General features: G+C 41.6%; 1 protein-coding gene across 3 annotated transcripts in view; it reads right to left on the bottom strand.

Annotated features, from left to right (window-relative positions):
- The window catches only part of mical2a (microtubule associated monooxygenase, calponin and LIM domain containing 2a), a 274,841-nt gene that overhangs the window by 86,977 nt on the left and 174,176 nt on the right, over window positions 1-13,688 (bottom strand). The window contains exon 27 of one of the 3 annotated variants that reach the window (XM_059652086.1): window positions 12,513-12,757. The exons of the other annotated variants lie outside the window; for them this stretch is intronic. Coding sequence (XP_059508069.1) covers window positions 12,741-12,757 — 17 coding nt within the window. The 3' untranslated portion in view covers window positions 12,513-12,740. Of the gene's footprint in view, window positions 1-12,512; window positions 12,758-13,688 lie in introns of those variants that run through there. 3 annotated transcript variants of the gene reach the window in all.

Raw genomic sequence — 13,688 nt, 5'->3', positions numbered from 1 at the left:
AAATGCACTATTTTACTGCATCATCAATCCCCATTCTCCAAGATGGAGTGGGGATTATTCAGCTCCCTCCCTCTTTAAACTAACATTGATGGATTTATACATCTGGTAACCACACCCACATAAAAAAATCACTTTTGTGAAGAGTCAGCATTTGTTTGAGTAACAATCGATATCATACAGCAGACGACATCGTTAAAACATTGAAAGGTTACTCAGAGCATATTGCTTCGAGTTTCCATGTAGCTGAAACTATGTTCCTGAAGTGACAAAGACCAATGACTCCTAACTGCACTAAGTCTAAATATCCTTCATCCCCAGGCTTGCTGACCCACACTGGCATCATTTTCAAATGATCGTCCTCGTGTTTAAAAGTGTCTATGTCCTCATCCCTCTGTATCTTCATGACTTCCTCCATCCCTCCAAGAACACAGTGTTTCACCATCTCAGTCCACTTGATTTTCCCAGTTTTCATAGCTCTACCACTGGTGCTTGTGCTGTCATTTGTAAAGTCCCTAAGCTCTAGAAATCCCTTCTTCAACCTCTCCGTGTCTCTTCATCTCTCTCTTTCTTTTGTTCTTCTTTAAAATACTCCCTACAGTCTACCTTTTGACCAAGCTTTTGGAACCTTTGTATCTCTTAAAATGATTTGGAGTCACTTTTTTGTGAAGTGCCTTGTGCTGCTTTACTGTTTTAAAGCCAATGGATCTAGAGCACGGGTGTAAGCCTTTACATTCATAATTCAGGGGGGAATCTTCACGCCTGGTTGCTATGGATGATGGCCCTTGCAACTGTGTGTTGCTCACCCACCTCAGAGGATGGTAAAAGTCAACCCTTTGTGCTGGTATTGATGTTGTGGATAGGTCAGAATATGGGTGGGCAGATTCCTCTGTCCGGTTCGTTTAATAATTTTGTGCCACTCCATAAATTTCCAGATTTCCCATTGATGACGCGATTTGAACTCAGGGTTTCTTGCTATGCCACAATCTTTGTAGAAACATAATCAAATTCTGTCATGCTACACAGACTTCAGTTGTTAAAAACTGTGTCAGACTTGGATCAGTGCTCGGTGATTATACATCCAGGTTGTAAGGTTGGAGGTGCAAGACCCACTCTATCAAAATTTGACGCTCCTGATACAGTACAAAAGAAATGCAGCACTGTTGAAGGTGCTGTCAGATGAGATGTTAAACTATGGCACCATTCAATGAAGTATTGGGAACATGTCATTCACCAATATTTAGTATTCCATTATGAAAGGTGATCTACTTTGAAATTATTATGCTTTTGAAGGACTTGATAGCATAAATACTGAAATAATGTTTCCACATGCTAAAATTTAGAATAAAGGGTTGCATAGAATAAGGACTTGACCATTTAGGATTGAGATGGGAAAAGATACCTTGTTGGGTTGTGAATCTTTGAAATTCTGCACTATGCTCAACCATTAGGCAGAATCCTATGAACTGGTCCTCGCCAGCTTTGTAGCAGCGGGTATTTAATCAGGCAAAAAGGATGGCTATCCCATCTCACCATCTCTTATGTGGGAATTGAATACCTGCATAAGGGCTTCATTCTGCCATGCCAGATATTAACCCAGGTGTCCCTGTGCTGTGGAGAATAATAAATAAACTCCTGGTGCCTTTGCCAGTATGGAATGTGGTCCCTTGTTCATTCAGTGCCTGATAGAAGAACATGGTATTGTGGACTGGGAGGGGGCTATTGAAAGACTGCCCCTGTTTTTGCTGTGATCCCCCAACCCCTGCCCAATCCTCTTGCCCCATCATCACTCAACTGTTCCTGGGCCTCAGTCTAAGGCCTCAGGGTCTGTGTAGTACTGGAGACCCGGGGCCATGATTGAGCTGTATAAAATTACAAGGGGCATACGCAGTCTAGATAGGCAGAAATTTTTACCAATGATGGAGGCATCATTGACCAAAGAACAGTTTAGCTCAGAGACAGGCCCTTTGACCACGAAGACTACACTGACACACAGTGTCTTTCTAAACTAATAGCTTTTTGCCTCTGTGCAATCTGTAATCCTTTATTCCCTGCCTATTCATATATCTGTCAGAGATAACAAGGTGTGAAGCTGGATGAACACAGCAGGCCAAGCAGCAGGGAAGCTGATGTTTCAGGTCTGAAGCCTTCTTTAGAGATGGGGAAGGGGAATAGGATACTGAATTATGGTATACTGTATCCACTGTTCCCAATGTGGCCTCCTCTACATTGGGGGAACCAAGCGGAGGCTTGGAGACCGCTTTGCGGAACACCTATGCTCAGTTCATGACAAATGACTGCACCTCCCAGTCGCGAAGCATTTCAACTCCCCCTCCCATTCCTTAGATGACATGTCCATCCTGGGCCTCCTACAGTGCCACAATGATGCCACCCGAAAGTTGCAGGAACAGCAACTCATATTCCGCTTGGGAACCCTGCAGCCCAATAGTATCAATGTGGACTTCACAAACTTCAAAATCTCCTCTCCCCCAATCACATCCCAAAACCAGCCCAGCTCATGCCCGCATTCCTGACCTGTTCGTCCTTCCTTCCACCTATCCACGCCTCCCACTTCAACCCCCACCCCCACTTCCTACCTACCAGCCTCATCCGCCTCCTTGACCTGTCCGTCCTCCCTGGACTGACCTAGCCCCACCCTAACTCCCCACTTACACTCACCTTGACTGGCTTCATCCCCGTCTCTTTGACCTGTCTTCTCCTCTCCAACTATCTGCTTCTTTATTCACCTTCTTCCATTCACCTTCCCCCCCGTCTATTTATTTCAGAATCCCCTTCCCCTCCCCCATTTCTGAAGAAGTGTCCAGGCCCGAAACGTCAGCCTTCCTGCTCCTCTGATGCTGCTTGGCCTGCTGTGTTCATCTAGCTCTACACCGTGTTATCTCAAATTCTCTAGCATTGGCAGTTCCCACTATCTCTGAACCATATATCTGTCAGGATACTTCTTAAATGTTGCAATTACATCTACTTCTACCACTTCCTCTAGCAGCACATTCCAGGCATTTACCACCATGTTTCATGTTAGGGTATAAAACATGCCTCTCACATCCTTTTACCTTAAATCTACATTGCCTAGTAATTGATATATTTATATGTTGAGAAAAATACTCCAACTATCCATTCTATCCATGCCTCTCATAATTTTAGAAACTTTTATCAGGTCATCCCTCAGCCTAAATCCCTCCATACCAGGCAACATCCTGGTAAACATCCTGTGCCCTCTCCAAAGCCTCGACGACTTTCTCGTAGTGTGGCAACTAGAACTGTACACAATGCTCCGAATGTGACTGACTAACGTTCTATACAGCTACAGCCTGACTTGCTAATTTTTATATTCTGTGCCCCAATCAATGCAGGCAAGCATGCTACATGTCTTATTGACCACCTCGTCCACTTGTATTGCCACTTTCAGGGAACTGAGGACCTATACGCTTCAATCCCTCTCTATGTTGACGCTTTAGAGTGTGCTACCATTTACTGTACACCTTCTGCATTAGATCTTCCAAAATGCATCTCCTCGCATAAATTCCATCGCCATTTCTCTGCCCAAGTCTCCAGCCTATCTATATCCTGCTGTATCCTCCAGCATCCTCTTCACTATTGGCAGCTCAATCTTTGCATTGTCCACAAAGTTACTAATCAGGCCACCTGTGTTCTCCTCCGAATCACTTATACGCAGTAAAAATAGCAGGAGTCTCAGCACTGATCCTTGCAAAACACCACTGGTGACAGATCTCCAGTTAGAAAAACACCTTTCCAATGCAACCCCCTGTTTTCTGTGACGAAGTCAGCTCTGTATCCATCTTACCAGCTCATTGCTGATACCACGCGACATCACCTCTGTTGTTTTTCCCAAAAGACATTTCATAAGCCATCTAGCCCCCCTGATTCAGTAATTAATCTACTACTGGCTCCACTACTCCCACCCTGCCCATGCTACAGAGGATTTGCCAGTCTCTGATAAGCTGCTAGTGCTCAGTGGGTGGAAATTCATGATCCTCGATCCTGGGGATTAACCTCTTACAAAGAGGCACCATGAGGCCTCACCAGCTTCTCCAACTGGCAGCTGAGACCACAGTCACCTCCATGAGATTCCACCCAATTGATATCTTTCAGAGGAAGTTCAATGGGTTGCTGAGAATGAAGGGATATCAGCGCAGTGTTGGAAGGTGGAATTGGTGGAAAACTGGCTATGACCCAATGACCCCATGACCTCATTTCGGTCTCCTTATCTGAGGAAGGATGTTCTTGCTGTGGGGGGAGCACAACAAAGGTTTACTAGGCTGATCCCTGGGGCAGTAGTACTAGGGTATGAAGAGAGACCATTTTGGTTAGGATTGTATTCGCTGGAGTTGAGAAGAATGGAGGGTGGGGGCACAGGGATCTCATAGAGGCCTGTAAAATTCTAGCAGGACTGAGCAGGATCAATGCAGGTTCAATGAATGTTCAATGAAACAGGAACAATGAATGTTCCCAATAACTGGTGAGTCCATAGCCAGGGATCACAGTCTAAGGGCACAGGGGTAAGCGGTTTAGGACTGAGATGTGGAGAAACATTTTCATCCAGAGGATGATGCGCCTGTGGAATTCTCTGCCACAAAAAGTGGTAGGGCTCAAAACATTAAACATTTTCAAGAAGGGGTTAGTTTATTTCTTGTGGATAAAGGGATTAAAGGTTCTGGGGATAAAGCGGGAACAAGATACTGCCATTTCCACTCTTACTTTCAGAGACTGGTGTACAAAGGTTCTCAGATATCATTCACCTCTCCTTTTCCCAAACTAGGACCATTCAGGTAATAATTTACATTCCTGTTTTTGCTGTCAAAGTGGATAACCTCGCATTTATCCATATTATACTTCATCTACCATGCATTTTCCCACTCACTCAATTGCGTCTAAAACACAGAAGCATCTCTTGCATCCTCCTTACAGGTCACCCTCCGGTCCAGTCTGAAAACTTGGAAATATTACAGAGATAGTAGGAGCTGCAGATGCTGGAGAATCTGAGATATATAAGGTGTGGAGCTGGATGAACACAGCAGGCCAAGCAGCATCAGAGGAGCAGGAAGGCTGACGTTTTGGGCTTAGGCCCTTATTCAGAAAATTTTCTGAAGCTCCTCTGATCGTGCTTGGCCTGGTGTGTTCATCCAGCTTGACACGTAGTTATCTTGGAAATATTATGGTTAGTTTAATACATTTTGTAAATAACTGGGATCCAAGCACTAATCCCTGCAGCTCCCCACTCATCACTGGCTGCAACTCCGAAAAAGACCCATTTATTTCTACTTTTTGTTTCCTGTCTGCCAACCACATCTCTATCTATGTAATACACTACACCTTTAATTTAACATGGAAATCTCTTCTCTGCAACCTTACTGAAAGTCTAAGCAAACCACTAGCTTCTACTTAGAATAGAACTGAATACCCTTTATTATCAATAAATTCTTCACCGATTTTTGTCACAGTGTGAGTTTCTCATCCACAATTAACCCTGATGTTAGGGTGCTGAATCCCAGAATGTCCTGCTCAAGAGCTTCCAGGTTCTTATTAAATGAACTGCCATTAATAATAAAAAGAATGAAGGAAGAAAGGTAATGAGAGTTGAGGTACATCAATCCCGCTCAGCATCCAATACAACCAGGTCTAATCTTTGGATTCAAATTCTGATTGCACCTCTTATCTCTTTATTCCCTGAGACACAAGGAACCTATCTGTCTCAATCTTAAATATATTTAGTGATGGAGCACCAATAATCTCAGAGATAATGGGGACTGCAGATGCTGGAGATTCCAAGATAATAAAATGTGAGGCTGGATGAACACAGCAGGCCAAGCAGCATCTCAGGAGCACAAAAGCTGACGTTTCGGGCCTAGACCCTTCATCAGAGAGCTCTGATGAAGGGTCTAGGCCCGAAACGTCAGCTTTTGTGCTCCTGAGATGCTGCTTGGCCTGCTGTGTTCATCCAGCCTCACATTTTATTATCTGAGCACCAATAATCTTCTGCTTTTCCAAAATCTCTCAACTCTTTGAGCAAGGAATTTCTCCTCATCTCAGCCCTAAATGATAGGGCCTTAATACTGAGATGGTAACCCAACTACCTTATGTTTTAGATTCCCCAGACAATAGAAACAATCTCGTAATGTTTAGCATGCCAAGCTGCTTCAGAATTTTGCATATTTCAGTGAGTTTACCTCTCAATCTTCTAAACTCTAGAGAATATAGGCCCAAATTACTCAACCTTTCATCCTCTTTTCATGGATCATCTAGAATAATTTCCCTGTAATGCAGGCATATTTCTTTTTTTTAAATATGGAGGCCGAAACTGCACATAGCGTCCCAGATGTGATCTCACCAAAGCCCTGTACAATCATGCCAAGACATTTTGTAGTCTTGTAGTTTACTCTTGTAGTGCAATCTTTGCAACAAAGCAAACATGGCACTTGAATTCCTAGTTGATTTCTGTTCCCGAATGGAAGTTTAGGCTGCATGCATGAGTACATTCAAGTCTCGCTGATCAACAATATTTACAAGTTTCATGTTTTTAAAAAATACTTTGCTTTTCTATCCTTCTGACCAAAATGCAAAAATCCACATATTATGTTACGCAGTACTTAACCTCTCTATATCTACCTTGCAATCCAACTTAGTTTTGCATCATCAGCAAATTTAGGCACAGAAGTCTTGCCTCTTTGTCCAAGTCATTCATACAGTTTGTAATAGTGAGCCCCCAATGCTGATCCTTATGACACTCCATGTCACGATCTGGCGAATTGAAAATGCCTCTTATCCATCCTCTCTACTTCTTGTCCATTAACCAGTCACTATCCACGTCAATATATCACCCCAACTCCGTGATTCCCTAACTTGTAAATTACTGTTTGGTTGTGGCTTATTTGTAAACCCAGATATAGTGCATCGCTGTTTCCCAGTAATCACATCCTCAAAAAAAATGCTAATGTGTTTGTCGGACATGTGATTAACCTTTTATAAAACGATGTAATTTTGTGTTATTGTACCATGCAATGATTTTCTACATACATTGTTTAAACGTCCTTCAACAGGCTTCATCACTTTTCTGACAACTATGTTGGTCTGTTTTCTCCCTTTCTCTTTTCTTAAGTAGTTGAGATACATTTGTCAACTTATAAACTGCTGGGATCCTTCATGATTCCAAGGAATTTTTGAAAATTACAGCCAGACCTTCTACTATCTCTGCAGCTTTTCTTTTAAAGCTTGAGAATTGAGGACATCAGGCTTTGAGAATTTGTCAGACATTAGTCCCTTATTTTTCTTTGATGTTGATTCCCTTAATTTCCTCACTTGTGCGCTCCTCATATTGCCAACTATTTTTTGCATGATACATGTGACTTCCATTATGACATAAAATATTTGTTCATACATTTTTCTCCGTCTCTGCTTCTAATTAACCATTGTCTTGTTCATTTTATTATATCTGTTTAAATTTCATAATCCATTTTAATACTCTTAACTGATATATTCTCAAGTGTATTTTCCAAATGAACTTTATAGTCTTTTTGCTGGTTTCAAAAACACTCCCCATCCTCAGGCTTATCAGTGATGGAGCACCTATAATCTTCTGCTTTTCCAAAAACTCTCAACTCTTTGAGCAAGGAATTTCTCCTCATCTCAGCCCTAAATGATAGGGCCTTAATACTGAGATGGTAACCCAACTACCTTATGTTTTAGATTCCCCAGACAATAGAAACAATCTCATAAGCTGTTCTTTGCAACATTATAAACATCTTACTTAATCCTTAAACTATCCTTCCACTCCTTAGTAACCAATTGACCAATCTTTCCTGCTAAAGTTTAGTTCTTCAATAGAGTTTTATAAAAGCCAAGCTCAGCAGGCTGCAGATTAGAAGCACAAATCAAAAAGAGACTATTCCCATTACTTGGGGCACCAAAAATCAGAGGATACAGATTAAAGGTGAGTGGTGAAAGTAACTTTGGGAGATCATAGAATCCCTACACTGTAGAAGCAGGCCATTCGACCTATCAAGTCTGCACTGACCCTCCAAAGGTGAGGAATAAAATCTTCTGTGCCTCTACAAGGGCAGTGGAAACATGCTCAACAATAACTTTCAAAACTAAACTGAATTAATTCTTCAAAAGAAAGGAAAAAAGAGGCAGGATGATGAGGAATTTGGAGGAGAATGAGATTAATTAGAAACGTCTTACATAGAGTTGGCAATGGCATTCTAGTGAATGACTTCATTCTGTGCTGCATCATTCTCTAGTTCTAACTGTTATGGTGGTGCCAATAACAAACATGGAATTTCTTTTCTTCAGCACGACAGGCCATTTGGCACATCATTTCTGTGCCATCTGAAAAATTATGCAGCCTAATCCCACGTTCTAGCTCTTGGACTTCAAAAGCATTTCCAAGTGTTATTCTTACATGAAGTGCATTTCTGCCTCAGTTTGCAACTTGGGCTGTGAGTTTCAGACTCATGCCAACCTTTGAATGTTCAGAAAAAAACACTCCAACTCCCTTCAAATCCTTTTACCAGTTCTTTTGGAAGTTAAGGAAGGAGGATTCACCAGGAATGGTTCCTAATCTATCAGTTTGTTTCAGTCTCATAAACGTTTCCATCGGCCGCAGACTCCACAGGTTTACTCAGAATTGCATAATTCACAAGTTATGTATTGAAAGTCTACACAAACCTTATCACATGAATGCCTTATCGTTAATTAATATTGCCAAAAGACTAACCTAAAAATATTTAATTTTCAACTCCTGTGAACCACTTGTGCTTTTATCAGATTTTGAGGCTCCACCTTCTGGAATTTGTTGTTCTTCCACTATTCTCCTTAAGTTCACAAATAAATCCATTATTTGCAATCATGTGGGAACCTTGTTCATATTCCTCATTGAATGTGGACAGTGCTGCTTAGGTCAACAATTATTCCCCACTCTGAGTGACCCTGAGTCTTCAGGGTGGATTTACTTCTTGAGCCATGAGCCTTCATGATCTCTTGTGGTCAATATCATAATTAAGGAACCATTGTACAAGGTAATGGATGAAATCTAGAAGGAGCTTGAGGCCTTAGAGAGGGTACTTAGGAGATTTGTTGTAAGGGTTTCAGTGAACATTAGCGATGTTGAAAGACGGAAGAAGCTGGAATCATTCACCTCCATGGGAAGGAGGAGAGATTTAATAGACCTGTTCAATATTGCAATAGAGTAAATAAAGGTAAAGTTGCCATTTTCTTACCAGACCATAGACTGCTCTCTCATCAGAGAGCGATGACTGCTGGTGGAGTTAACCTGAAGGTCACCAGGCCTCAGGTGAGGGGAGAGGTTGAGAAGGAGAATTCTTCATGGTAACCTCAGTTTGTGTGGGAGTTGACGCTCACTGTTGGCAGCACTCTGCATTGCAAAGCAACTGTCTAGTGAATACAGTGACCAACTGCCTAATTGAGTTAATAAGGAGACACTGTTTCCAGTGACAAGATAGAGAGAAAAGTAAGGACTTAGAATTAGGGATTATGGACACAGTATACTGGAGGAGAGAGAAGGTTAAATCTTTATACTCAGCATGTTCCAATAATCTGCGATACAAGTTGAACAGAGTTGGAAGCACATTCAATGATAATCTGGATAAAGCACTTGTAGCTTGTGGAACTGTGGAAAGGAGAAAGAGAAAGAGAATGGGACTAACTGGGTAGCTCATTCAAAGAGCTGATACGGGCACAATCCTATGACTTTACAACCTGCACATACAGTCTCTTGTCATACCATTGGTGCAAGGGTAAACCTACGGTGCACAGAGCTACTTGGAGAAGATTCATTGTGGCTCTCAACACAGCAGAGGGAGTTCATGAAGAAAAATCCCCAAACCAGAAGCAAGAATTGAACAGAGCTGTATCAGTAAAAACATTGTACCGAGCCGCTTGGAGGGATCTCATGCAGCACACCACACCAAGGTCACCTGCTTCAAGAGGAAAGCAACGCAGATTAATAACAACAGAGGACTCCTGGTCACTGTTGTTAGAAGACGTGAGTGAGCACAAATTAGTTCTGGCATAGTCACAAAAGTGACCAACCAAGGGGAGCTTCAGATCCAGCCATGACTCATATTCAACATGTGACAATTTTGGAAGGATTTTGCTCTAAACATTTGATAACGTTATCAGGTCTACTTGCTGACTGGATTAGCTGCAAGATTGGCCTGTGTCTAAGGCATTGTTCAGCTGTTTTCTCTTGTCAAATTAGACCAATTATAGGTAAAAGTGTTAAGACGATTGGGTATTTTTTAAAATCCTGGATTCTCACATCTTTAGGAGGGGCGATGAGGGTTCAAAACAAAACCTGATTAGATTCCACTCCAAGACTTGAGCACAGGGTACAGGCCAGTACAGCGAGTGCACTGCTGTGGGAACATCCACGCTAATAGGAAACATCGAGGCAGTGCTGCACTGTCAGAGGGCACTATTGAGGCAATCGCGAGGTGCAGCACTAAGGCAGCATTACATTCGTGGGATGGCACTGTCGGAGGTTCAACACCGAAGGAATACTGTACTGTTAAGGGGGATCACTGCAAGTTGGAGAGGCAGAAACAAAGGTACACCGCATTGAGGGGCATTACTGAGGAAACGCTGCCCTGTGGGTGGTGGAGCTGGGAGAGAAATTGCACAGTTGCAGGGCAGTACTGACAGAATGCTGCACTTTCAGAAGAATTGCCCTGACAAACTCTGTGCAGTATTGACAGAGCATTACATCATCATTGGAGCACAATCGAAGGAGTGTTAACTGTACTGATAAAAGCTGCACTGTGAGAGGAGCAGGACTGAGGGAGCGCTGCACCGTGGGAGGGGCAGTGCTGAGGGAGTGCCGCACTTTAGATAGAACAGTGTGAGAAAATTTGAACCACTGTAGTTTATGCTATTCAAATGAAATATAAAATCAAGATCCTCTCTGCCCTTTGGGTGAATTTAACAGCTATCACAGCCACTAATTGAAAGGAGGGCAGAAGATTTTGTACCTGTATTCTTGCCAATACTTATCACTCAATCAATGTTACAAGGATGTTGCCAGGGCTGGAGGGTTTGAACTATAGGGAGACGCTGTAAAGGCTGAGGTTATTTTCCCTGGAGTGTCAGAGGCTGAGGGGTGACCCTACAGAGGTTTACAAAATCATGAGGGGCATGGATAGGGTGAATAGACAAGGTCTTTTCCCCAGGGTGGTGGAGTCCAAAACTAGATGGCATAGGTTTAAGGTGAGAGGGGAAAGATTTAAAAGGGATCCAGGCGGCAATGTTTTCATGCTGAAGGTGGTGAGTGCAAGTAATGAGCTGCCAGAAGGAGCGGCGGAGCCTGGTACAATTGTGTCGTTTAAAAGGCATCTGGATGGGTAGGGAAGGGTTGAGAGGGATATGGGCCAAATGATGGCAAATGGGACTGGGTATATTTAGGATATCTGGTGGGCGTGGACATGTGGACTGAAAGGTCTATTTCAATGCTGCACATCTCTATGACTGTATGACTATGGAAACACTATCAAATCCAGCAACTTTTGGACTGAGGCCACCTCTGACTTTAGGCAGGGTCCTTTGGGTCAATTGTCTCTTGGAGTTGGTTTTTTGCAGCTGGTTTTGACAGAGTATATCTGTAAAAGCTGATTGGTCATTTATCTCATTTCTTACGCAAACTTGTTGCTGTGTTTCCTACACTGGCAAGTGACTATGACTAAAACGCAAAACTACATCACTGACTGTAAAGCACTTTGAAATGTCCTGAGGTGCCATAGAAATGTAGGCCTTTCTTTTGTTCAATTTCAATTCTGTTTCTTCTTGGCAGGTCAAGAGCTAGCAAAAAAATTGTGAACCATAGTTCATGGTTCAGCTGAAAACAGAAAGACTGATATTGTGCTGAGGACAGACACATGAAAACCAAGGGGGCATCTGGTGACTGGTGGGCATGGGATGAATAAATTGAAGCATCAGTCTGTCTTTTGATCCTGAAATCGTAGGGTAGCCAAGACATGGCACTCTCTCCTCAGTAAAGTAATTAATTAACTTCAACTGAAAATGTTAAGACTGAATGGATCAATCCAAGTTGGGCAAGAGTAACAAGGAATCTTCCTCAAATGTAACAAAGTGGGACAGGAGGGTTGAAATTGCAAAGTTGCTGGGGGATGCTGAAATGCACCTCAAATTAAATTTAGGACCTTGGCTGCACCAAATTACCATTGGCCAATTTTAACCCATTTACAAACAGCTTTAACAGTGACATTACATATTTGTTACCTAAACAAATATCAAGTCATGACTGAATCTCAGGTTACGATTACACAGTTTAGTGACTCTTTAGGTGAAGTCTGATACAAAAAAAACTCTTTATGGCTGTCCATGGTTTGGAATTGAGAGCTCACCCATGACTTTAGGAGCAAGGTGTGGAGGGTAACTTACAGGAGAACAAATTCATCAGGAAAGAAGAGAAAGAGACAGAGCGTACTTTACAAAGCATCTATTTTAATTTATTATACGCTTACAGGCTTGGGTTTCATAAATAAATCTTTACACATTCCGTCATGTGCAAAATACAGGACTGATTGTGAAACTTAAAAAAAAATACACTTTTCTTAAAAAAATGTATTCACAAACATTTGCCTTAATTGCATTCTGTTATGAAATAGGAACCCTTCTGTTAAACCTTTTTCAGATGAATTGGAATTAAAATATCCTTTGATTCTCATCCTTTAAAGGTATGTGGAGTCTGTAACAGAAGACACAGGAAAATATATAGTGCATTGGCTTGAAAGTGGAAATAAGTTTAATTGTAAATGAAGATGAGCATTTTGCATATCATGCAATAAATTAAAAGGGATGCAATGGGATAATGCAAGCTCATTTAGTCAGTTAGTACAAACAGTGCTTCTGCTGTTAAAATGTTCCTCATCGCTAAACCCAATAAAATCAAACAGGATCTTTTCCCAGGTGCAAATGGAGTTTTGGTACATTCTTTTCGCTCAGGAAGATATTTATCACAGGGTTGACTGTAATTAAGTTAGGAAGAGTCACAGATCACTGAAATCACACTGTCTGGAGGAAGGGGAGTCAAAGTTGGTTAGCATGAGTGCATCCAATGTGGATGTCTTAAATTCCTTACTCCAGTAATCAGCGGAGGGAGCTAACTAACAATATTTGCAATTAAAACAAGGCGTTTCACCCAATGCTCGTATGGTTAACTATCATATGGTGGAGTTTCGAATGTTTTATTAAATTTAAAACACTGCTCAGAAGCAACAAGGTACATTTAGGAGGCAAAAAACACCTAACCTCTCCCCCACCATTTTATTGTATTTTCCTCAAGTTCAGGATGCAAATCTTGGGTAAAGTATTTTTTGTTCCAATTTTTCTTCAAATTTAGAAAATAACTTTTTTTTAAACAATTTTTCTTCTGATTTAGAACACAGAGCTTTTTTTAGTCCTGCATTTCTATCGTAATGTAGTGAAATTAAAAGTATGTTGTAGCTAAGCATTGTTACTATTAAAAGACAAGTTAAGTCTTGCATCTGATTAGTATTTTACATGCTTCTGAAAGAAGATGGTAGACTCCCCTGATTTTTTTTAAAGAAAATTAAAAAGTCTATTGAAAAGATTTATTAAATTTTACGAACAGGGTGGTAACAGGAATTTGAAATTGG

This window comes from Stegostoma tigrinum, chromosome 17 (genome assembly GCF_030684315.1).
Source record: "Stegostoma tigrinum isolate sSteTig4 chromosome 17, sSteTig4.hap1, whole genome shotgun sequence".
NCBI lineage: Eukaryota > Metazoa > Chordata > Chondrichthyes > Orectolobiformes > Stegostomatidae > Stegostoma > Stegostoma tigrinum.
The sequence above is the reverse complement of the archived record's forward strand: the minus strand, read 5'-3'. Positions and strand labels throughout refer to the sequence as shown.